This window comes from Anser anser (assembly GCF_964211835.1).
Source record: "Anser anser genome assembly, contig: HAP1_SCAFFOLD_299, whole genome shotgun sequence".
Taxonomy (NCBI): domain Eukaryota; kingdom Metazoa; phylum Chordata; class Aves; order Anseriformes; family Anatidae; genus Anser; species Anser anser.
This window is the reverse complement of record NW_028153649.1, coordinates 11,508-34,966: the sequence shown is the minus strand read 5'-3', so window position 1 is coordinate 34,966 and position 23,459 is coordinate 11,508. Positions and strand designations below refer to the sequence as shown.

Genomic DNA, 23,459 nt, shown 5'->3' with positions numbered 1-23,459 from the left:
CTAGACATAAAATGTTATCTTAGAAATTAGTTGAATTTATGTGGAGAGCAAAAATAGTGTCCTTTGCTTTCAGAACTATACAGCAGATACAGCTGACTGACTAATCAAAGAATGTTGCATGGTTTGATTTCTCCATGATTTGGTCCTTCTCTAGGTGTTAAATTTGCATGTTATTGATGATGACATTCCGGAGTTAAATGAATATTTCCGTGTGACATTAGTCTCTGCAGTGTCTGGAGATGGGAAACTAGGTTCAACTCCTACCAGTGGAGCAAGTATAGATCCAGAAAAGGAAACTACTGATATCAGCATCAAAGCCAGTGACCACCCATACGGTAACAATGATGGGAATTATACAGCTTTGTTTCAGATTATTGTGTAGTTCTTTCCAGTCAGATGAAAACTTTGCTTGGTTGTAATAGTTGAGGAAGCAATCTCATATATTCCACTTTATCTAACTTGAATTAATTCATTGTTTATATACATGAATGAATACTGAATTAGTTTTCTTTTATAATTTTACAAAAAGGCCTCAAATCTTCCCTGCCCAAACAAGCAATGATTCTCTTGTGAGGGCAAATAAAGGCTCTGCATGTAGTTGATCCTGTCCAGGTTTTTCATCAAATGAGAATTCCTGACAATGAGAGTCATTTCTCCATATGTCTTGTACCAGTAAATACGCAAAACCGTGGCCTGTGAGGCTCTTTTGGGAAGAGAAGGTTTTATTATTGTGCTGTGCCTTTTATCAAGACTGACAAGAATATCAGTGAGAGAGGGTAAGGCACACAGCACATCTCTGGAAATAGTGTGATTGAGGCTTAAGGGTATACTGGTATATGTGGTTTTTAATTTCAGAACCATCACAAGATATGTTATCAATCACTTTATTTAAATTGTTTATCATCTTTAAAATTTGTTATGAAAAGCCATGTAAGTAGTAATTCTTGTCTTCCAGGTCTGCTCCAGTTCTCTGTGGGGCCACCTCCTCAGCCAGGTGATAAAATGATTCTTCCAGCCTCTTCTGTGCCCCATATTACTATTAAAGAAGAAGCTGGACACGTCAGATTACTGGTAGTTCGTGCACAAGGCCTTCTTGGAACAGTTCTGGTGGAATACAGAACAGTGCCAGTCACAGCTTTCAGTCCCAAAGATTATCAGGTATGGCAACTGCCAAGGTGGTATAATTGTTTTGGAATTAATTAGAGTTATTTATCGTGGAGATAGCTTTCAGTTTGACTGCTCTAGCCCAGCTATGATTCTTTCACAGAAAGACTACTTTACAAGGTGATGTGGCAAATGGATATGTAATATTCACTTAAAAATATACATCATGTGACTTCTCCATTCTTTTCTCTGCAGTAAGTTGCATTGTCTAGGAAAAGCCTCTGGTTTTGAACTTTTTTTTTTTTTCTTAACAGAGTTTTCAGTGTAGCAATTTGTGAGTTTTGCTGTTGTTACAGACCATATTATTCAAGTGCATGTACAGGTTAACATTATGCTTGTACATACTGGGATTTGTATATGCCTAGCAAAATAACCTGCATGTATCTGCACTTGCTTGTCCAACTGATCATTTGTGCAGAAAAATAAGAAAAATGTACATGAATGCAGATGCTCACCAGTATGTCAACTTAGATGTCTTCTTCTTTTTTTTTTTCTTTTGTAAAACAGATTTTTCAGATTTTTTTTTAAAGCTTAAGTGAGGAAAAGTAGATGTTTTGAAAAAGACAAAATGAAGGTTCTGTTTCTTTTTTTTATATGGATGAAAACATTAGACTTGAACAAAAATATGAAGAGCTCTTATATTGCAGGCTGTTGTGGGTACACTGGAATTTCAGCCAGGAGAAAGATACAAGTACATTACTGTTAACATCACTGATAATACTATTCCTGAATTAGAAAAAACGTTTAAAGTGGAGCTGTTGAACCCAGAGGGAGGAGGTAAGGCACATATATCAGTCCCTTAGTTGTATTTTCATGACCTCTACTCGTTCATAAAAATCTTGTCTTTCTTGGCATTATTTTCTATGTTATTTCTGAAAACAAACAAAAAGCACCTCTACATCCCCACCCCCATACAGCTGTCTTTTTTCGTAGGGAAGAACTGTTCCTCAGTTCTTTTCTTAATCCTTGGTGGAAACAACCAGATCCCATAGCAAGTATATTATTACCATGTATTAGGGAAAGTGTATCACTGCCATCTGTTAGGTCATCTAAAGGCAATTGCTGCTTTTCACTTTGTATAACTTCATGGTTGGTAATGAGAACTAAAATAATGCAAAAATATATTAGCAATATGTTGCATTTCAAAAATATGGAATATTTATAAAATATTTAAGGCTAAACAGTCAAAGTGTTGTGTTTTTGTTTGTTTGTTTTGGTTTTTTTTTGTTTTGTTTTGTTTTTTCTTCCACATGAGTGAAATCAGAAGAACTGCAATACATAGGTCAAATGGATTATAGCAGTAATAGGCTGTGGATGTTGAGGGCCATAGGGAGTTTGCTGAGCTGTAGCTGCAGAGGTAGCTCGTAGATAACTGTCTGTAAGAACAAGACAAACACTTGAAAGAATTATTGGTTTGAAGGGCTAGTCTGAAGGGACGGCAAAGCATAGTGGTGCTGCCACATAAACCCCTGAATACCTTACAGATTTTTTTTTCCATTTGAGAAAAATTTTAACGGAGATTGTAAAGCTTGTTGGAGGGAAAAGTAATTAGAAACACTGACAGCCATAAATTGATTTTTTTTTTTTAAACTGATGTTATTTTTTTAAACAATTCAGAAATTGCAAGTGTGGTCCCTTCTGGGAGGATGTATCAGATTTCCTTGAATTAATCCAGCTCTCTGCTATGATTGTATGTGTCTATGGTGCAACATGGTCTCAGTGATTCTTTTGGTAAAGTCTTGAGACTTTTCACGTATTTTGTCTTTTTGGTTGAATAGTTGTTTTGTTAAAAGGAGTCAAACTTTTCTCTTTCAAATTGTTGTGACAGAAAATTTACAACTAACTTTAGTAATCCAGTAACTATATAGCCTTTTTAAAATGAGCCTTCTTTTTGGCCTTTCCAACACAAACACAAAGCTTATGAAGCCCCCATTAGTTAAGTTTTCTGCAGATTTTCCCAACATTTTCACTTTGTGAGAAAATATTAGAATAAGGAGCTTGAGGGACTTTATCGTCTCCCCTACCTTTTTTTTTTTTTTTTTTTTCAATTTAGATTCCTCCATGACAAGCCTCAGTTAGGAGTGAGAAAGGGGAAATACAAAATGGGGACACAAAGAGGGAAAGAGAGGAAAGATAAACTATGTGTATGTGTTTTCTTTCATTCTGACTTCCCATTGCTATTTCCAATGTCATAAATTAAGTAAGAGGTGGCATATGTAAATATTTCAGTCTTTATTAGAACTCCTGTACACTTTCAGAAGCAAAGTTGATACCTTCCTAGAGTGCTTCCCTCTTTTTTTCCTGTTGTCCAGAATAGTTTAAATTTCTCTTTGCTTGCGCTCTGATTTATAAATGTATATATGTGTATATATCTGTATGTCTGTCATCTTAAAGTTGCTGAGCTCTTTAGAAATGATGGCAGTGGTAGTGGTGATGGGAACATGGATTTCTTCCTTCCAACTGTCCATCAGCATGGTAAGCATTTTGGATTAATCTTTATTTCTTTATGCTAACTGTAATATCCCTCATGAACTACACTACTGACACAGTTTATCATAGTGTTATTTTGCTTGTGGTTTGAGATATATCATAGAGTCCTGTCAAAACATTCTTTCCCATTTTAAAAAAGGCTTAATTTCAACAACAGTCAATACTAACCGTAATACAGAAAATAACAGCTTCTCTATCTTCAAAGCTGTATTTTTATAGAACACAATGTAGTTATTCCAGAAGTAGTTAGAAAAATTAGCTTTGTTTGTAAATTTTGTAAAATTTTCTGGAGAGCAAAGAGGAGAGAAACTTTTTAAATTTAAGGTAATTTAAAAATTACCTGACTGTGTGTTTTGATACTTTCTTTTGCCACTTGCTTTATGCTTTGATCTCTGCATCTCAAAAATACTCTTAATAAAAAGTGGTGTTAGCTCTTTTTTTTCTAAAAGAATGCTTTGATTATTTTTCATTTTTGAAGTCTATTTTTGTCACAACATACAGAAAACAAAGATAATTTAATCTTGAGAAAATTAAAAACATACAATATGCAGAAATAAGATGAAAACAAAAGCACCTACTATGAGGGAAACGCTAATGATGGCGGATTTTGAATTAAACCCTAGAGACCTGAAAATATTGTGTTAGCACCCATTATCGAAATCAAATAATTTATTCCACAGTGACAGCCTGATTTTCTGTTTTATTTGAAAATACAAAGGAGTTCAGTTTGAACCTGAGAGTAAGTCTGTGGTTTAACCACTTTTTGGAACTTCCTGGGAAGTGTTGTTTCCTCTTCTGTGTTTCCAGATTTTTTTTAAAATGCCAGGCTCTTTCTCTTTCTAAGCAGCAAGTTATCTCACACAAGATGATCATTATAGTAGTAGAATTTCCTGGACTAGCTTTTTCTTTGTTCCAGCTTCAGTTAAAATAGTACCTGCTTTTGTCCTGTCTGCACTGCTTACACTGTGTTTTACCACGTAACTCTCCCCTACCCTAAATTCTAGTTCATTTTCCTTAATTAGACAAGTAATTTTATTTTTGATCCTCTCTTAAAATATTTGCATTTTATATGTTGCTTTGGAGTGTTGTTCCATAGAAGGGCTGCCAGGACTGCATTATTGAAAGTGAGTTCCTTATCCATGTGGATAATTATTCCACATTTAAAACAAAAAAAAAACACACCACAAAATGCAAAACAGCAGAAATATTCCAGTTATGCTTTTCTGTGTGCTTTTTGTAACAAACTTCCTTAGCTTTTAAGAAAAGATGGTATAAAAAAATAACTCATTTTGGCACTTGCACTTACAGCCAGCTTGGGAATTGCATCCCACATCGTTGTGACTATTGAGGCTTCTGATGATGCTCATGGCGTCTTTGAGTTCAGTACTGAGTCACTCTCGGTAAATGGAACTGAGCCTGAAGATGGAGATAGCAATATTATGTTGCAGGTTAGAAAGTTTTGGGTCTCATATTGCTATGCAATCCTCTTTTATGTCTATTTTACAGAGCATTCTGCAATATTTTTATAATAGGTCTACAGCATTTTAACTTAACTTTATCATGTACATTTGTCTTGACATTTTATACTTCACTTTCTAAAGTGTATCTTTCAGCTTAAAACTAAAATGTTTTATATAAGTTTAAATTTACTTCTACTTGTTTACATTTGAGGTATGAATATTTTAAAGTAAGTGCTGATGACACAACAAATACAGCAAAGCTAAGATGATAAAGATTACACTGTTTTTAAAATTAGTTTATTTTTAACTCATCATGTCAATGACTTTGCACTGTATATAATGGAGGGGCTGGATTGTGTGCAGCTTGCAGTTGGCAATGACATGCTTAAGATCCTCCGGGTAAGGATTAAGGGACATGGAAATAAGTTATAACAATAAGATGAAGTTGTTGTGGGAGTCTGCTATAGACCACCCAGCCAGGAGGACAACATTGCCAAATTATTCTATAATGAACTAAGGGATATCTCTAGGTCATCTGCCCTTGTCCCTGTGGGTGACTTCAACTTCCCAGATGTTAGCTGGGAATACCATACAGCCAATACAAACAGGTACTGGAAATTCCTGAGGCACGTTAACAATAACTTGTTGGTACAGTTACTCTGGAAGCTGACTAAGAAAGGTGCCCTCCAGATTTGTTGCTTGTAAACAGTGAGGGTCTTGTGGGTGAAGTGGTGATTGGAGGCTGTCCTGGCCATAGTGACCATGAGATGGCTGAGTTTAAAATCTTTGGTAATAGGAGGAAAACTGCCAGCAAAAGTTCAGCCCTAGCTATGGAGACAGCAGACTTCAGACTACTCAGTGAACTAGTTTGTGAGGTCCCCTTGGAACCTGCTTTTGAAGGTATTGGAGTCCATCAGTGCTGGTTAGTTAAGTAACACCTCTTAAGAGCACAGGAACAGGCAATTCCAAAGAGTCAGAAGTTGAGCAAGCTGGGCAGAAGGCCAGCTTGGCTGAGCAGGGATCTTATTCTAGAATTTAGGCGAAAAAGGAAAATCTGTGGGCATTGGAAGCAAGGTCAGTTGAACAAGGACTACAGAGGTGATGTTCACTCAGAGTTGAAGCTGGCCAGTACTGTGGGGACAACAAAAAGTGCTTTTTTTAAAGTATGCTAACAGCAAAAGGAGGAGCAGAGAAAACATTGATCCATTACTTGTTGAGGTTGGTAACCTCACAAATAAGTACGCCAATAAAGCAGAGGTTAATGCCTTCTTTGCCTCTGTCTTTAACACCAATGATGGGCTCGGGGACACCCAAAGCTCTGAATTTCAGGACTGTGATGATGATAAACTCCCAGCCAACTTTGAACTTGTGCAGGATTTGCTGCTCCAGCTGGATGCATATAAGTCTATGGGGTCCAGTGGGATTAATCCCAAAGTACAGAAAGAGCTGGCTGATGTCATTGCAAGACCTCTCTCAATAATTTTTCAATAGTCTTGGAGTCTGGAGAGGTCACAGTTGACTGGAATTAAGTTAAACGAGGAAGTGCTGGATTCTGCACCTGGCAAGGGGCAATGCTGGCTGTACGGACAGGCCTGGGGACAAGAGGCTGAAGAGCAGCCCCATGGAAAGGGATCTGGGGGTTTTGCTTGACAGCAAGAGAAATATGAACCAGCAGTGTGCCTTAGCAGCCAAAATGGTCAACTGTGTTCTGGAGCATAAGGCACAGCAATGCTGGATGGTCAAGGGAAGGGATTGTCCTGCTCTGCTCTGTGCTGGCGAAGCCTCACCTCTAGCACTGTGTGTGCTACAATATATGAAGGACATAAACTATTAGAGAGCATCCAAAGGAGGGCTACTATGGTGGTGAAGGGTCTAGAGGGCAAGAAGTATGAGGAGCGGCTGAGGTCCCTGGGTTTGTTCAGCCCAGAGCAGAGCAGGCCGAGGGGAGGTCTCATGGCGGCCTGCAGCTCCCTCACGAGGGGAGCGGAGGGGCAGGCGCTGAGCTCTGCTCTCTGGGGACAGCGACAGGACCCGAGGGAACGGCATGGGGCTGGGACAGGGGAGGGTCAGGCTGGGGGTTAGGGAAAGGTTCTGCACCCAGAGGTGGTCGGGCACTGGGACAGGCTCCCCAGGGACATGGTCACAGCACTGAGCTGCCAGAGTTCAAGAAGCATTTGGACTACTCTGTCAGACATGCGATTTGATTTTGGGTGGTCCTGTGTGGAGTCAGGTGTTGGACCTGATAATCCCTGTGGATCTTTTGTAACTCAGGATATTCTGTGATTCTGTGACTTTGCTGTATGCCATTTTACACTTTTATGTTCTTCTTTCTTATAGTACAAAGAAATACATAAATCTTTGTGTTTTCCACTTAGGTTGTGAGAACTCATGGGGCCCTGTCTGAGGTGACTCTGTATTGGGTCATAGTCTGTGATCTTACAGAAGACCTGGTCTCTGCATATGGGAATGTAACATTTGATGTTGGCCAAGTGAGAGCAAATATTACCATACAAGTTTCTCCTGACAACGTGCCTGAACTGGATCAGGTGTTTTCAGTTTTGATCATCAATGTGTCCGGTGGTCGTCTTGGAAATCACACTAATGCAACATTAACAGTTTTAGCTAATGATGATCCATATGGACTGTTCATCTTTTCTGAGAGAAACAGACCAATAAAAGTTGAGGAAGAAACAAAAAATATCTCCCTGACAATAGTAAGGCTTGGTGGTCTTCTTGGTACAGTAGTGGTTACATACAGAACTTTAGGTGATGATGAAAAGTCACCCTTTCTTCCACCTGATGTTGTTAGAGCAATACAAGGAGAAGATTATATACCCATTACTGGTTATGTGATCTTCGCAGCCAATGAAAGCGAAGCCACAATATCTTTGCCTATTTTGGATGATTATGATCCTGAGAGGTCAGAATCTGTTTTTGTGGAGCTAAACAATACTGTTTTGATCGACAAAGTACAGGATCGGCCAAGTAAGTGTCTTTCATATGTAAACCCAAAGCTTAAATATGTAGGCTAATATTTATATTTAATAGGATAAAATGCAGCAATTGAAATTACAGTAAAATTTTACCTCTGCCTAACTCTGTATAGTTAAGAATCCTGTAAGTTATATGTCAGAGTATCTCACATTAAGTATGAAGATTCTGTGTGTCAGCATATATTTCCTTTACCACAAAATTTTGTCAGGGGTGGACATTTCTTTCTCCCTTCTGCATCTGCTTTATCCCAGGTGTTTTAGGCCAACTGTATTACTGTATTGGTTTTGTGTGCTAATACCTGCTCACCTGTTGTTTCTGTAAAGCACAATGATAGGAAATAAGCTAGTTGCACTTACTGAAAGCGAAAAAAGCCTTTTAAACATTAAGTGGTGTAGAATTGCAGCTTCATGCTGGCTTTTTAGCGTAGAGGATGTTTGCCCGATCAGATAAATTCAGGTCATTACAGCCTTATTTATGCTTAAGAGCTTCTTGGCATGCCTAATTTCCCTTCCCTCTCCCCCATGACTCTCCCACATTAATCTTGATTTTTAAGGGAAACACTACAAAAAATTCTACTGGGAAACTGAAAGGTTACTTATAGTTCATCATTGCTAGTGTAAAATTCTATTGTCCTATGGACAAATAAATAAGTAATTTTGCTAGTACCTCACCTCTTCAAAGAACTGGTGTTTTGTATGCTCCACAGCAGGGTAGAATAATAAGTTAGTAAGAATGTGGATTTTCTGACATAATATAATTCAAACATCAAAAATATGCTTGTGCAGTTTGTAGTTATATTTTGTCCAAATCTAAAATGAAAATTTTATTGAAAGCTAGTAGTGGCCATCCACTAAACTCAGGTGTATGTATATGAACAGTATAGCCATATATAGGAGGCATTTCAGGCTTGCTCTAAGAGGTTTTTTTTATATTTCAGTTGTAAATTCTCCTCGTCTTGGATCAGTGGGTGAGACTATAGCTCATGTAATTATCAATGCCAATGATGATGCTTTTGGAACACTTCAGCTTTCAGCTTCAGCTGTGCGAGTTGCTGAAAATTATGTTGGACCAATCATTAACGTGACCAGAACTGGGGGAATTTTTGCAGATGTTTCTGTGAAATTCAAAGCTATGCCAATAACTGCAACAGCTGGTAAGAAATCAAAATAGCAGAAATACACATTCTGTGTTAAACCAGAAAGAGCATACTGTATGCTTCGAGTAACCAAAGCAAGCAAGTGTGTATTGAATGCAGTCTAGTAAAACAAGTAGAAAAAATACCAAAGTGTGAGATACTTACTGAGTGTACTTAGGAGACAGGAATTCAGGTCCTATAGAAGAGACCTTACATCAAATTTAAAAAAACTCAGAGATATCATCACTGAAGAATCTAGCAAGAAAACTAAGGAAAGGAATTGGCTGTTTGTTTCCCTGGTGGCCACTCACTTTCTCAAAAAAATAAAATAAAATAAAAAATCCTGTAGTAGTATATATAGCTAGTACTTAGTCCTTTGTACATATTTCAACCTACCATACATGGCTTATTTGAGTTTCTTGGAGGGAAATTGAGAGCTGGTGACTCCTCTGTGAAACAGACAAATGTTAAGCACAATTCAAGAAGACTTTTACTTTGCAAATGAAAGGTAAAGCTCTCAGGTGATCCCTGAAAAGCTCCACGAGGGAAGGAGTGACCTTATGTCCTTTAGTAAAATCTCCTTTGAAAAAGGTACTTCTGTTTCATTTTATCTCTTGGAAAGCCAGACAACTATCAGAAATCAAATATAGAAATGTCACAGTTGTGTGATCTTCTCAATGGAAGATAATAATGGACCTTTTGTAATTGCTTCTTGGACTGACAGTGTAAACTCTGTTTTGGCCAAGATGAGATTTATTTTCATCCATCCAGATATCTAAAAGGCACTAGGAAATAAACAATTGTATTTTCTGGGTATGAAGATAAAGAAAAAAAAAAACACAAAAAAACACACCAACATATGAACACAAGGGAATGCAAAAAGAACAGATAAATATTAGTGCTGATAAACATTAGTGATGTTTCATAATGAACCAGAATGCCTTAATATTCTTCTGTGTTTTGATTGTTTTGTTATTTTTTCATGTACAAATCTAGGTGAGGACTACAGTGTAGCCTCATCAGATGTTGTCTTACTAGAAGGAGAAACAAGTAAAGCTGTGCCAATTTATATAATTAATGATATCAATCCTGAAGTTGAGGAGTCCTTTTATGTTCAGCTGCTGAATCAAACGACAGGAGGAGCCTTGCTTGGATCTTTGACGAGGGCAGTCATAACCATTGAGGCTTCTGATGACCCGTTTGGATCCTTTGGTAAATGAGTCTTATTTGCATATTTTCTCTTGTCCAGTAGCAATCTGCTGATTTGTGGGTGAGTTATTACTGGGCAATGGAATAAAAATTTTCAGAATACAAAAAGGGAAGTCTGGATGAACACAGTAAAGGACAAAATAAGATAAACTAAATTAAAACGTGTAAGTAAGGGCAAATGGTGCCCTTATATAGCGAAATTGAAGCATTCAGTCAACTTATATATCAAGATTTTGTGAGACGAAGGTGGATTTTGGAGTCTCCTAATGGGGATGGATTTTAATTTAATTTGTATTTTTTTATCTATTCTAAATGTTGCATTTCTGCAATAGCTTGAAGCTTAAGTTTACATGCCAAAACCTGTTTAGATAGTGCAGTGTCATTGTTTTACAAAATAATCAGGCAAAGCAGGTTTAAATATCTGGGGAAATTGGAAAGTACAAATATGACTTAAATTGCGTTCTTGTATGTTCTGGTTGTTAGTTATTGTAGTTTTTCTTCTTTCTATCATTATCAGTAAAATGGATTGTGGACACTTTCCAAAAATAGTTTCATTACACAGGTTTTGAGAAAAAAATGGTAATTTCAAAAATTTAATGACATTTTAGAAATTTATCTTTTCTATTTATTTTTTCTATTTCAGTATTTCTGGTGTATGTTTTCCAGCCATTTTATTTGACTTACTCTTTCTCCCTTTAGTACCCTACTTTATTTCAGTTATTCCATTTTATCAGCAAAATGTAAAGGAAATTGACAAAAGTAAATAATTCCACATGGATAATTCATTAACTTCATTCTTAACAACTAAAGATTTTATACAAGAAAGACTTATATTTGAAACAATTTAGATGGAATATGTTGACACATTTTTTCCATACGTGACATAAAAAATGATAAAAATTTTCCTCACTGGGAAAAATTACCTTCTGACCGTCTTCTAAAAACTTAGATCATGGCTAGCCTTGAACAATGGATACGTTGGAATAAACTCTTGGGTGGGGGCTGAATTTTCATGCCAATTTTATTTGCAGATAAAATGATACTGAAAGTTCAATTTGAAGTTTAAACCTGATTAACATTTTTTTAATTGTGCAAATGAATGCAATCAAGTGAAATAAAATATATAATTCAGTAACTAGGATGGTGTTTTTATTTTAAATATTACTGTTAATGAAATACACCTCTTTGTGCTGCACTTCAGTGTTCCAGATGACCGAATTTACTGTGGAGGAGCCTGAATCTGGATCAGTACCCATAAATCTGCCAGTAATCCGCAATGCTGGGACACTTGGTAACGTTACTGTTGAGTGGGTTGCTACCATTGGTGGACACCCTGCTGATGAGGACTTGCAGGTTGCCTCAGGCAATATTACTTTTGCCCCTGGGGAAGCCTTTCAGATGCTACTATTGGAAATCCTGGCTGATGATGTTCCAGAAATAGAAGAAGTAAGTCAAGCACTTACATCTTCCTTGAAGATGGTATTAATTTTGACTTGTTCTAGAAATATGTATGATGGAAAACAAGAAATGTTCCGGCAGGAAGGTGCTATAATTTCATGTTATACTTTGCTTGTAATTATTGTTAGAAAAACCACAAATTGTCTAGCTGCATTACTTCTTTTTCTTTTCTTCTCTTTGAGATTGTCCGTGTAGAATTAACTCAGGCCTCCAATGGTGGTGCTATTGGGTTAGATGGCGTGGCAAGTATTATAATACCTGCCAATGATAATCCTTATGGCACAGTTTTCTTTCATCAATCCTTATATCGAGTTCAGGAGCCACTAGAAAGAAATTTGCTGGCAAACATAACAGTCAGGCGAAGGTTTGTATAATGTTTGCTTTATTTGTAATTACTATTTATTCTTCACTTTTGTTTTCACTATAATGTCAAATTTCATGCTCCTCTCATAAAAATATGTGCATCAATTCTTTGATCTGCCATCTCAATGTATTTTCATTTCAAACACATTGTTTTTGAAGTAGATGTCTGTGTATTACATAAATTACTTAAACGTAGTATACATTGAATACTTTGTAGTATACATTGTATACTTTGTATACATTTGTATACATTTGTATACATGTAGTATACATTGTATACATTGTATACAGTAGTATACATTGAATACGCTGAGTTTACATTGGCAATGTAAACTCAGCGTACACAGTGTACTATTCATTTTGTCCGTTTAATCATCAAATCATTTAAACCTGCATGGTAGCCTGTTCCTGTGATTTGAACAGGAGGACAAAATGGCCAGCCCTTACAGGATGAAAATAAGAGAAGGAAAACAGGTTTTATGCATGTGATCCTAGAGGAAGGATGATAAGTCTGGGTGTCACCGGCTTTTTCTTCCTTGCAAGTAAGGAGAGCTGCCAAGTCCTGAAGAAGACTAAGTTAACTCCTAGAACCAAATGTTTACAAATATGCATTCTTAACAGACTACTACCTAAGCTATAAATAATCAAACTTGCTATCCACAAAAAAATAAGATAACTCAGTTATTCTGGTACTAGTTTCAAAGGGAATGCATTTTGATGTGTTATTTGGAATTTTTCAGCAATTCAGAAAGGGTCAGTTGATTTTGTTCACTTCTATTATTAACCCAGAAACATGTAGAATATTAGACATCCTTTGTCAACTAACAGAACTTTATTTTATTATAATGTCTTTTAGTGAGGGAAGATTTGGTCAGCTGCAGATTTTCTACAGCACTTCTGAGACTGACGTTGTAGCTCTTGCTGTGGAGCAAGGTCAGGATATCCTGGCCTACTACGAGCCTCCTGTACAAGGAATTCCTGACAAACCATCCAAGACCAGAGTGAATGTGTCAGCAGCAAGTGACCCTGTGTATTCCTGTGCAGCTCAGTGCCTAAAAGAACAAGCATGTTCAGCCTTTACATTTTCCAGTGCCTCAGGGATTCCTCTCTGCCTTTGGCTGACGTCAGATATCAGCCCATTAACTAACAACACTTCAGGGTTCCGGACCTACAAGAAAAACGTTACCAGTGCATTCGCCCTCTTCAGCACACAAGCCATCGCTGGCAGTGATTATGAACCTGTTACAAGACAGTGGGCCATAATGCAGGAAGGGGAAGAGTTTGCAAATCTAACAGTTACCATACTGCCTGACAGCCTGCCAGAACTGGATGAGAGATTCACTATAACCCTTTTGAAAGCAGAACTGATGAACGTCTCAGCCAGCTCAAAAAACCAACCAACCATAGGACAGCCAAATACCTCCACAGTTATCATAAGGATGAATGGAGACGCATTTGGAGTGTTTAAGATCTACAGTGTAAGTCCCAATGCAACAGAGAAAGGTCTGTATGTTGAAGTAGAGGAACGTCCTCAGACCAACGTGCAGCTAATGATACACAGAACAGAAGGCAGCCTGGGACAAGTGACAGTGGAATGGCGTGTCATTGGTGGGACTGCTACTCCAAACTTGGATTTTATAGGTGTCGGTGAGACTCTGATGTTTGCTGAAGGTGAGACAAGCTCTCGTTTTGGCTTCTGTTTTGTAAAACTAAGAAAAAGAAAAAAGAACGTGACAAGTACACGATACTGTGGATGTTTTGACAACTGATATCTTCTTCTTAGGCTAAATTTTCCTGAATGCTAAGGATACACGTGCAAAAGAGTATGGTTGTTCATTAGCATGTAGCATTATCTTGCAGAACACACACAGTGGTAGCAAAGCACAATGAAATATCTAAGCACAATAAATACCTAAGGGTTTTTATTAAAGAAATATTGCAGTATAAATATTGCACTATAAAGATTTCCTTTACCACATAAGTAAGGATTAATAAAGTCGAAGATAGTTGTTACAGCAAGGATAATGGAAATGAGAATCAGGCCTAAGTGGTCTTTTGTTAGCCCTCGGTCACTACAGTACTAATTTTTCATGACATCTCTTTAAATTCTGAGATCATATTGTAACATAACAAAACATATTTAAACGTAACATAACAGAACATATTTAAAAGAATTGCAAACAGGACAAACAAGTCCCTCTCAGACATTACTTAAGTACCATGCAGCATGCTGTATTTTATGCTGTATTTTATTTTTTCAAAGTCTGAGTTAATCGAACTGATATTTTGAAAGCAATTTCCAGGTGCGTAGTAAAGATTCTAGTGTGCTAGCTTGATAAATCATCTGAATAGTAAGGCATGGCTGCTGGCAATGATTGTGAGGCTGACATGTAATTACATTACCAGTTACAAGTTTAGTAAAAACTGATTTTGAAGTATTTTGAAAGACAATCTAGCAGGAAATACATATGTATTCTGTAAATTGATATTCTGATGATCATAAAACACAGCTGGGTTATGCACACGCACTGAACAACAGGATTGTGTTGTAAATTTTAATGGATATATAGCGACTAGAGATTAACGGTGTTTGCTGCTTACATTATTATTCTTTGATAGTCCCAAAGGCAAGGAACTAACAAAATGTCATCCCATTTCAATGCATTCCCTGGCTCAGTAAATGTACTCATATTGAATGTACACCCTTGTGTAAATGGTTCATCGGAGAGCTTAGCACCTGGCAATTTATTTTTTTTTCAAGAATGATATTCCCCTTTTCTAAGTTAAATTTTAAAGTCATAGAATTTGTAATGAAAATAAAGAATTCTAGGCACTCCGAAATAATTCCTATATAATTAATTTCTACATAGTATATTTAATGATGTGATCGTTTTATTGGCTTAATGTGACTGATCAATAGTAATTAGATAAAATTTCATAATGACATTCACTGACTTCCAGAAAGGTAAATAAGTTTGTTTCATGCAATTTTAATATATTTTATGTATTTAATTATTTTCAAAATGAGATGATTGAGTCTTTTAACAAGGTGGTTTCCAAGTGGACACACGGTTGTATACGTTCTTCTCCTTGTAGGTGAAACAAAGAAGATGGTCACGCTGCCCATTATAGATGATCCAGAGCCAGAGGATGATGAAAGTATTGAAATCAGCCTGGTCCATACTGAAGGAGGGAGTCGAATTTTGCCCAGTTTTGACACTGTCACAGTGATTATTCTGGCAAGTGACAATGTGGCAGGAATTATAAGCTTCCATACAGCCTCAAGATCTGTTATTGGTTGTGAAGGTGTGTTCTTTGTGTTGACCACGCTCAAATTTTAATGCCAGTTTCCATCTTTGTGCTTTCAGTTGATAATGACTCACAATGATTGTGTTTCACTGTTCAGAGAACACCAGCAAGAAGTGAATATCCACATACCTGACATGTACTTTGAACTCTTGCAAGCATTCATAGAATCACAGAATGCTTAAGGTTGGAAGGGGCCTCTGGAGGTCATCTGGTCCTTTCCCCCTCAAGCAGGGCCACCTAGAGCAGGTTGCTCAGGACCATGTCCAGGCTTTTGAGTATCTCCAAGGAGGGAGACCCCACAATCTCTCTGGGCAACCTGTGCCAGTGCTCCCACACAGCACAAAAGTGCTGTCTGATATTCAGAGGGAACCTCTTGTGCTCCAGTTTGTGCCCGCTGCCTCTTGTCCTGTCCCTGGGCACCACTGACACGAGCCTGGCTCTGTCCTGTTCCACCCTCCCTTCAGGTATTGAAGGACACTGATGAGATCCCCCTGAGCCTCCCCTTCTCCAGGCTGAGCAGTCTCAGCTCTCACAGCCTCTCTTCCCTTCCCTTGATCACCTCGGTGTCCCTCTGTTGGAGTCTTCCCAGTACGTTTAGGTCTGTCTTGCACTGGGGAGCCCAGAGCTGGACCCAGTGCTCCAGGTGCAGCCTCACCAGTGCAGAGTAGAGGGGAAGGATAGCTCTCTCAGCCTGCTAGGGATACTTGGCCTAATTCAGCCCAGAATGCCATCAGCCTTCTTAGTAACAAGGCATGTTGCTGGCTCCTGCCCAGTGCAGTGTCCAGCAGGACCCCAAGCCCTTTCTGTCAAGCTGCTCTCCATCAGGGTGCACGCCCTGGTGCCTGGGGCTGCTCCCCGCCAGGGGCAGGACTCTGCCCTTCTCTTTGTTGGCCTGCACGAGGCTCCTGCCAGCCCGCTTCATGAGTGCCAACATACACACACCTAATAGTCATAAGCAAATCAGATCTATCAGCGACTTACAAAGAATTTAAAATATTCTAGAAAACATTCCTGCAGAAACACTAGGGTAACATCTTCCCTTTGTCTGTCCCATGAACCTGATGTTTTTTTATGGCAGATGATTTGGGAAGTAGCAATTATAAGAGAAAGCAAACATTTGAGAAAGAACAATAATAATTTGGTATGTACTAAACATTTCTACTATTGTTTTAAAGAATACACGGCATGTTTCATCTACAGTTTGATGCAGTTTTGCATAGGATGATAATAGTACTGGTGGTGATTGCTTTAGGTGGCCTTTGATGGAATCTCAGTGTATTGCAGTATCACGTTTCTCTGATGTTTGAACTGATGGGCAGGGAAAGTTCACAAAACAGGAACTTGTCCCCTAATGTGTGCACTACATTTTCTGTTTGAAGAAAAATGGCTTTCTCAACCAAAGGTTTTTTGTTTTGTTTTCCCAACATGAAAGGGCATCATAACCTTTGGTTTTTTATCTAGGTATGGTTTGTGTTAATTCTGTGCCAAGCCAGATGTGATATGATTAGCTAAGAAGAGCTGTTAATGAGCACAAGGAATTAATACAAACTGTCTCAGTCCCAAAGTCCCTGAATACTTTCAACTGGTTAAATGTTATTCATAGCATGCTACCAAATGCTGGCTGCTTGAAACTGAAGTACTTGGCTATAGTTCTATTATTATATATAGTTATTATTATATTATTTTTCCAGGTTGTGAAAAGAAATAGTTCATTGCCTTCCAGCCAGAAACAAAACAAGTGAACTAAGTGTCTTTGATTAAAAAAAAAAGAGAGAGAAAAAGGGAGAAATAGAGAAAGAGCAAAAGAGCTAAGGCATTTAGATTATTTTAGTTTGTCAAAATATTTTTTTCATTCGAAAGCAAAATTTACCAGACATAAATCCAAATATCATTACTTTTACAGTTATTGTGTTATTGAAAATTTTCTGTTAAGTGAATACATTTTGTTTTCACAATGTGCATGTTATTTTTTACCTTATTGAGGATAAGTGTAGTATTTTTTATTGGACAGGGGTCTGCGACAGTTGTGTAACTGTATTACAAGAAAATGCACTGCAGTAGCTTAAAGTAATGAGGAAGAGGAGAGCGGCTGATGCTCCCTTCTTCACAGCGATAAATACCCACCTCTTTGTTTCTCTATGTAAGAGATGCATCACTTATTAAGTCACAATGTAGAAATGTAAAAGTATGGATAAGGATTAAATATTAAAAAAAATATTGAATTTAGCCTAATAACACTTTCAATCTTCAGAAATCAATTAGTGTTCATATTAGCATTTCTTCTGGATAGGAATACCAAAAAAATCTTGGTAAAGCTGGTAGGAAACATGGATCAGTAAATAACTACTTGGAATCTGTAATAATGACTTCAAGTTTCTTCTCAGTGTTTGGATTATAGTGGAACAGCTTTCTATATCATAAAGCATTTTTCCCAGTCTTCAATGAAAATTCATTATAACTTATAGAGATATATTGAAATAAGCTTTGCCTTATTTGTGTGTGTGTGTGTTTTCCCAATGGTACTAAACCATTGAAACCACTTTTCTTTTAAATCTTTATTTCTTTGTAATGGATATGCAAAATTCTCAAATAGAACATAGTGGATTGCAGTGCAGTGTTAAACACTGTAATGATTTAGCCTCAGAGGAACCTGTAAATTGGGAGTCTACCATCCAGATATTTGACTGTAGAAGTGGAATCCTTGTGATATCAATAAATTTTGAATTCCTTAATTTTCTTAGAAGCAACATGGACCAACTTAAGCCAAAGATGTCGACATCAATGTCGACATCAATGTTGACATCTCTGAGACTTAACTGAAGTTTGAAATGTTGGGGCTGAATAGCACATTTATGTATTTGAAAATGGGTGTATACAGTTTTTGTATTACTTCTTTACAATATTAAATTTTATTTAAGTATATTAAGGGCTCTTGAAGTTAAGAATTCCTTTCTCTTTCATTGGTAGCCAATATACATGCATATCTCTGACTCTTCCTTACAAAAAATAAATGTAACTAGAAAATTTTCAGATTTTTCTTGCCAGTTTTAGCTGTACAATGCTGTACAATTCTGTAAGGTAATACAGTAGAATAGCAAGACAGCATCCTAAGTTGCTGCTCTCTAAATTGCATAATCAAAGGGACTAGTTGGGCAGCATAATGTTATTATAACATTATCTTATGTTTTGTTAATTCTTCAATAAGCAAAAGAAATCTCATGTATTGTTTTCAAAAATCTCAGAATTGTAGATTTCTGCATATTTCATGTCTCTGAAAGCCAATGCAGGACAAAATGTGCTGTTGAACTTAAATTCTGTGGACCTGAAAAATGCATATGAAATATGAATGCCATGTACCTACCTATTATAAATAACCATCTGTCCTCTATTGTGAATGTTTTGCAAAATATTGCCTACTGATCTATTCCATGTTGATATAACATGCTAATTTCACATGTCCACATTTAAAATATTTAATGGAAATTTTGTGAAAAACTTGTGAATATAAAACAATTTCCACATTTTACAAAGCCTACTAAGAGGTCTACTCTTTTTAATTAAAGTGCCTTTGGGGTTAAATGTTATAAATGTGCAAAATACCATAGTATTTGCTTCCTTTATATGCACATTGTCCAGCAATACTGATTACCTCTGAGATTATAAGAAATTATTAACATTTTCTGAATGTTTTGTTTTCTAACAGTGACCATATTTGTAAGTTCGAACTCACATAAACGGAACTTACAGATAATTATAAGCATTTTTTTCTGCATGCATTGAATAAAGTCACAAGACAGTGCAAATGTTCAGATAATGTGTATTCTTTCCAGGGAACTGTTGTAGAAAACTACTATTATTGTTGGTACATACAGTAGTTACTGTTTTGTACAGTTTACAGACTTGTATTGCTCTAATGTTTGCGCATGTTTTCATGAACATTCCCTTTCTAAGTTATTCATCTATACCAAGTTCCCTCATATGTTCATAATTATTTCCAAGTGTGAACTAAAAACAGAAAAAAAAAACTAGAAGAGTTTAAGTTTAGGTTTTTCTTTTCAGCATTAAAAGTGAATGTGGTATATAACTACTGTGAAATTCAAACTGACAAAAATAGCAATATCTTTCAGGAAAAATACTTTAACTGTGTGATGCATGTTTTTGACCTCTCATTTTTATAACCAACATGTAGAAGAGGAGACCCTGAAACACTGCATCTTGTCCTTTATTCCTAGGAGAACAATTACAATTCCACATCGTAAGAACTCCTCCAGGACTGGGAAATGTTACTGTTGAGTGGAAGATAGTAGGACATAATGTAAAACAAAATTTTGCAAACTATTCTGGAATACTTTTTTTTCCTGAGGTAAGTCCATAAACAGTGATGTTGGCTACAGGAAAATAGTGTGATTAGAACTGATCTGAGAAAAAGTGTGCCTTTTCAACAGTCCTTCTTTCTTGGTTTGATTATTTAATTTCTCACTTTTTGACTTACAAACTGGAGGGAGCTTACAATTCTTGATACTTAACTCTTCTTAAAGAAATTGTTCAAAATACTTGTCATTATGATATCACTTGTGTTTTATAAAATAATGGCTAATCAATTTACCCTTAAAACAAATAGGGGACGTTGAATACAACAGTGTATGTTGATCTGCTGGATGACCATATTCCTGAAGAAAAAGAAGAATACCAAGTCATCCTATACAACATCAAAACAGAAGGTAATGCAGAACTATAGCCAGCTACATCTTAAAAATACCATTTAATAATATAATATTTTTAATTTTATTATTTCATTTTGGAGGTATAGGACTGAGCAAACTGCAGCTGGTGCAAAGTACGCAAAGTTCATTAACATTTTATTGAAATAGGCTTGGTCCTTATGTATGTATATATAAATCCCACCGTGTCTCCACAAATACACTTAAATGGTTTTCAATCCTGATTTAACTCTGCCTATTTAATTCAATGGTTGTTTCTTCCCTTAATCTTAATGCAAACTGAGTTTACTAATATGTCATGGATAGAGTTGCCATGAAACATGCAGATATTTTTATCTTTTTAAACAATCTTGTCAAGCTGCAGACTTACTGATCTGTCCCTGAATTCAAGGTGGTCAGAATATTTTATTCTTGCCATTAAAATTATAGTGAGAAAAGAAGCCTTAAACTGCATCCGTTCTGAAATACCTTTTTTCAAACTGAAATTAATGTCCAAACACCAAACTAACTTGACATGGATTGTGTTGCTGCGAGGTGCCTTATCAACTTCCGAGAGTCACTGTGGCCCAACGGGATGAGCAAAATTATTCATCAAAGCAATAGTTGGAAAACATATCAGTTTATTGATGTAATGATTGTGAAGTGGAATATAGTTTTAAGCTTTTGGAGGTACTTCCTGGGAAAATGGTTTATTTCCTTTTAAAATATAGGGAAGTTGATATTTGGCACTGGCCTGTTAAGTTTTCTTATTTTTTAATACATTTTTGTGACTTTGTACTTGGTATGCATAAAATTTCTGTTTCTATTTGTTATAGAATGTAAGTATATATATGTGTGTAGGTCCCACACCATCCACATACTTCAGTGAGCTTTGGTTTCGTGGTATTTGCATGGCTACTGAACGTTATTTAAATGTAATATTAACAATAATGTAAGACAAAAATATTAGTTGCATAACACTTCATTCACTGCAGTCCACTGATTCTCTTGCAGGAGTTTCTTCTACAGGTGCTGCTGTTTTGGATAGTCAAGGATATGAAGCTGTTCTAACAGTAGAAGCTAGTGATGAACCACATGGAATTTTGAATTTTGCTTCCACATCCAGGGTGGTTTTAATCCCAGAAGAAAACAAAACAATTCAGCTTTTTATTAACAGAGAATTTGGATCTCTAGGTCTGTATAACAACTCCAAGAGAAAGGAAGTTTTGTTTTGCTTATCATTAGGCAAATAAAAGCCATGATAATGAAAGTTTGGAAAAATCTTTGTTACAGTTGGTATTTTTTTCAGAACTTCTAAGCTTCTTTCTGCAGACTTGGAAACTAAATATTACTTATTACTAGAGTCATAATCCTCATTAATACAGCAAGGGATCTGAAAGCTGTAACAATCAGGTGGCTATTAAGGTTACCATATTTTTGTCTAATGAGTCTGTCTCAAAGCATTAGTCTCTTCAGAAAAAATAAAAAACATGAGAAAAGTGACATGTACACACATCCCACATATTTTTTCTCTGAATTTCAGGAAGTCAGCACCTTAGGAATGTCACATGGAAAAAGTTGTGTCCAGACCATTGAATTCAATTTATGTCTCCTCTGACAATTTCTGATTCCTCTTTGAATCAATTTATCCATTAACATCCTTTAAACTATATAGTATTCAATTCTACAATACAATAGTGTGCTTCATGAAAAAAAAAAATGAATCTTGTGTTTGTTGCCTGAAAATAGCAACTTATGTTGTGAGAAAACATGTATAATAATTTCCTATTTGCCTTTTTGGACTATATTTACACCTCGGTGATAATCTGGCTGTTTCTTTTGCCATACTTGTTTTGAAATGAAGTAACATTTACAGTGCTTTTCAAGATCTGGAGACACCAGAGAGTTTTAGAGACATTTTAATGACACTATTTTTCCATTTATTTTTTAATACCAGTCCATACTCTAGTGTACTCTTTGAACACTATTCAGTAAACTAATGTTTTAAGATAATTGTTCATAGTAAGTGCAAGATCTCTCACTGAATTAAAATAAGCATCGTTACTTATTTATTAATTAGGACTCTTTTATCTCTTACATTTTATTTCATATAGAGCAGCTTTTAATTTCATCTATCATTTTATTTCAGGTTCATACTCCTTATGTTTGCCACTTGACTTACCCTACCAGATTAGCGAGAGGTGGCTTTATTCTCAAAACTATAATGTATAACTTTTCTGCTTGGTAATATTTATCCATGTGTCCCCTAATTTTGTTCTCTATTGAAGTTTGTCAATCTACCCAGGAAAGTATCTAGATTTATTAATCTGTGTTTCCCAGCACTGTCTTTAGAGCCTTTCTTAGATATCTGTCATTCCCAAAAAGTGTCCTTGTTGCAAAAACTCATATTAATGGTACATGAGATGTCCCAGTTAGTCTTTCAGCAATTTCATATTTATGGTCCACAGAACTTCAAATTTCTGGATGCATTTGGACCCAATGATTTTTGAGTCCTATGCAGACAGACAAGTCAGCAAAGGTCAAATTGAAGGCATATTGATAACGGTAACAAAGGTACACTAGCTCCAATGTACTTTGGATAACTCTTTTAATCCTTCTGTTTTGCAGTTAGTCTTTTTATTTTGTGGATGAGAATTTGATCTCTTGTCTTTATCCATTCCAGTGAACATTATATAAGAACTGAAAAACAATTTTTTTTTTCTTTTTTTTTTTCTCCTCACAAATTAAACAGGTACTATCAATGTTACTTATGCCACAGTTACAGGATTGCTCACTGTAAGTAATCAGACAGAAGAGACTGTGGCTGAACCAGGAGCTGATTATGTACCTGCTTCTGGCTCACTGATTTTAGAAGAAGGAGAAACATCAGTTGCCATAAATATTACTATTCTAGAGGTAACCTCTAAACCCTTTAATTCTGTACTTTTCTGTATGATTTCAAAAGGGTAATATTTTGGGAACTAAAGCTTGCAGCCATTATTTGAAGCCCTGTGTTATATTTCACTGTCATTTAGAAAGATGGTTTCAATCTTAATATTAAAATCACAAGGGATCAAATAGTCACAGAAAGCAGCTCTACCTCTGTCTAAAGGTAATAAAGTTGTCTCATTAAAACTTTACCAACTATCTAGTAGTATTTAGAACAGTGTGCTTCAT

The 23,459-nt window shown here is 36.4% G+C and overlaps 1 protein-coding gene across 1 annotated transcript; it reads left to right on the top strand.

Moving 5' to 3' along the window:
* Nucleotides 1-1,142: 1,142 nt before the first annotated feature.
* Nucleotides 1,143-23,444, top strand: LOC310891692 (adhesion G-protein coupled receptor V1-like). The gene is made up of 13 exons (XM_083853931.1): nucleotides 1,143-1,158; nucleotides 1,672-1,941; nucleotides 3,559-3,639; nucleotides 4,963-5,102; nucleotides 7,490-8,099; nucleotides 9,046-9,261; nucleotides 10,240-10,441; nucleotides 13,130-13,944; nucleotides 15,370-15,579; nucleotides 19,815-19,945; nucleotides 20,204-20,303; nucleotides 21,297-21,476; nucleotides 23,035-23,444. Exons 3-13 carry the CDS (start codon nucleotides 3,606-3,608, stop codon nucleotides 23,250-23,252), a joined length of 2,856 nt encoding a protein of 951 aa, XP_083710057.1. The 5' UTR covers nucleotides 1,143-1,158; nucleotides 1,672-1,941; nucleotides 3,559-3,605; the 3' UTR covers nucleotides 23,253-23,444.
* The last annotated feature ends 15 nt before the right edge of the window (nucleotides 23,445-23,459 follow it).

Coding starts and splice junctions, on each gene's coding strand:
- LOC310891692 (XM_083853931.1), top strand. CDS start 3,606: ATGGATTTCTTCCTTCCAACTGTCCATCAGCATG. Junction 10,442..13,129: donor ATTGAGGCTTCTGATGACCC/GTTTGGATCCTT, acceptor AATGTCTTTTAG/TGAGGGAAGATTTGGTCAGC. Junction 15,580..19,814: donor ATCTGTTATTGGTTGTGAAG/GTGTGTTCTTTG, acceptor CTTTATTCCTAG/GAGAACAATTACAATTCCAC.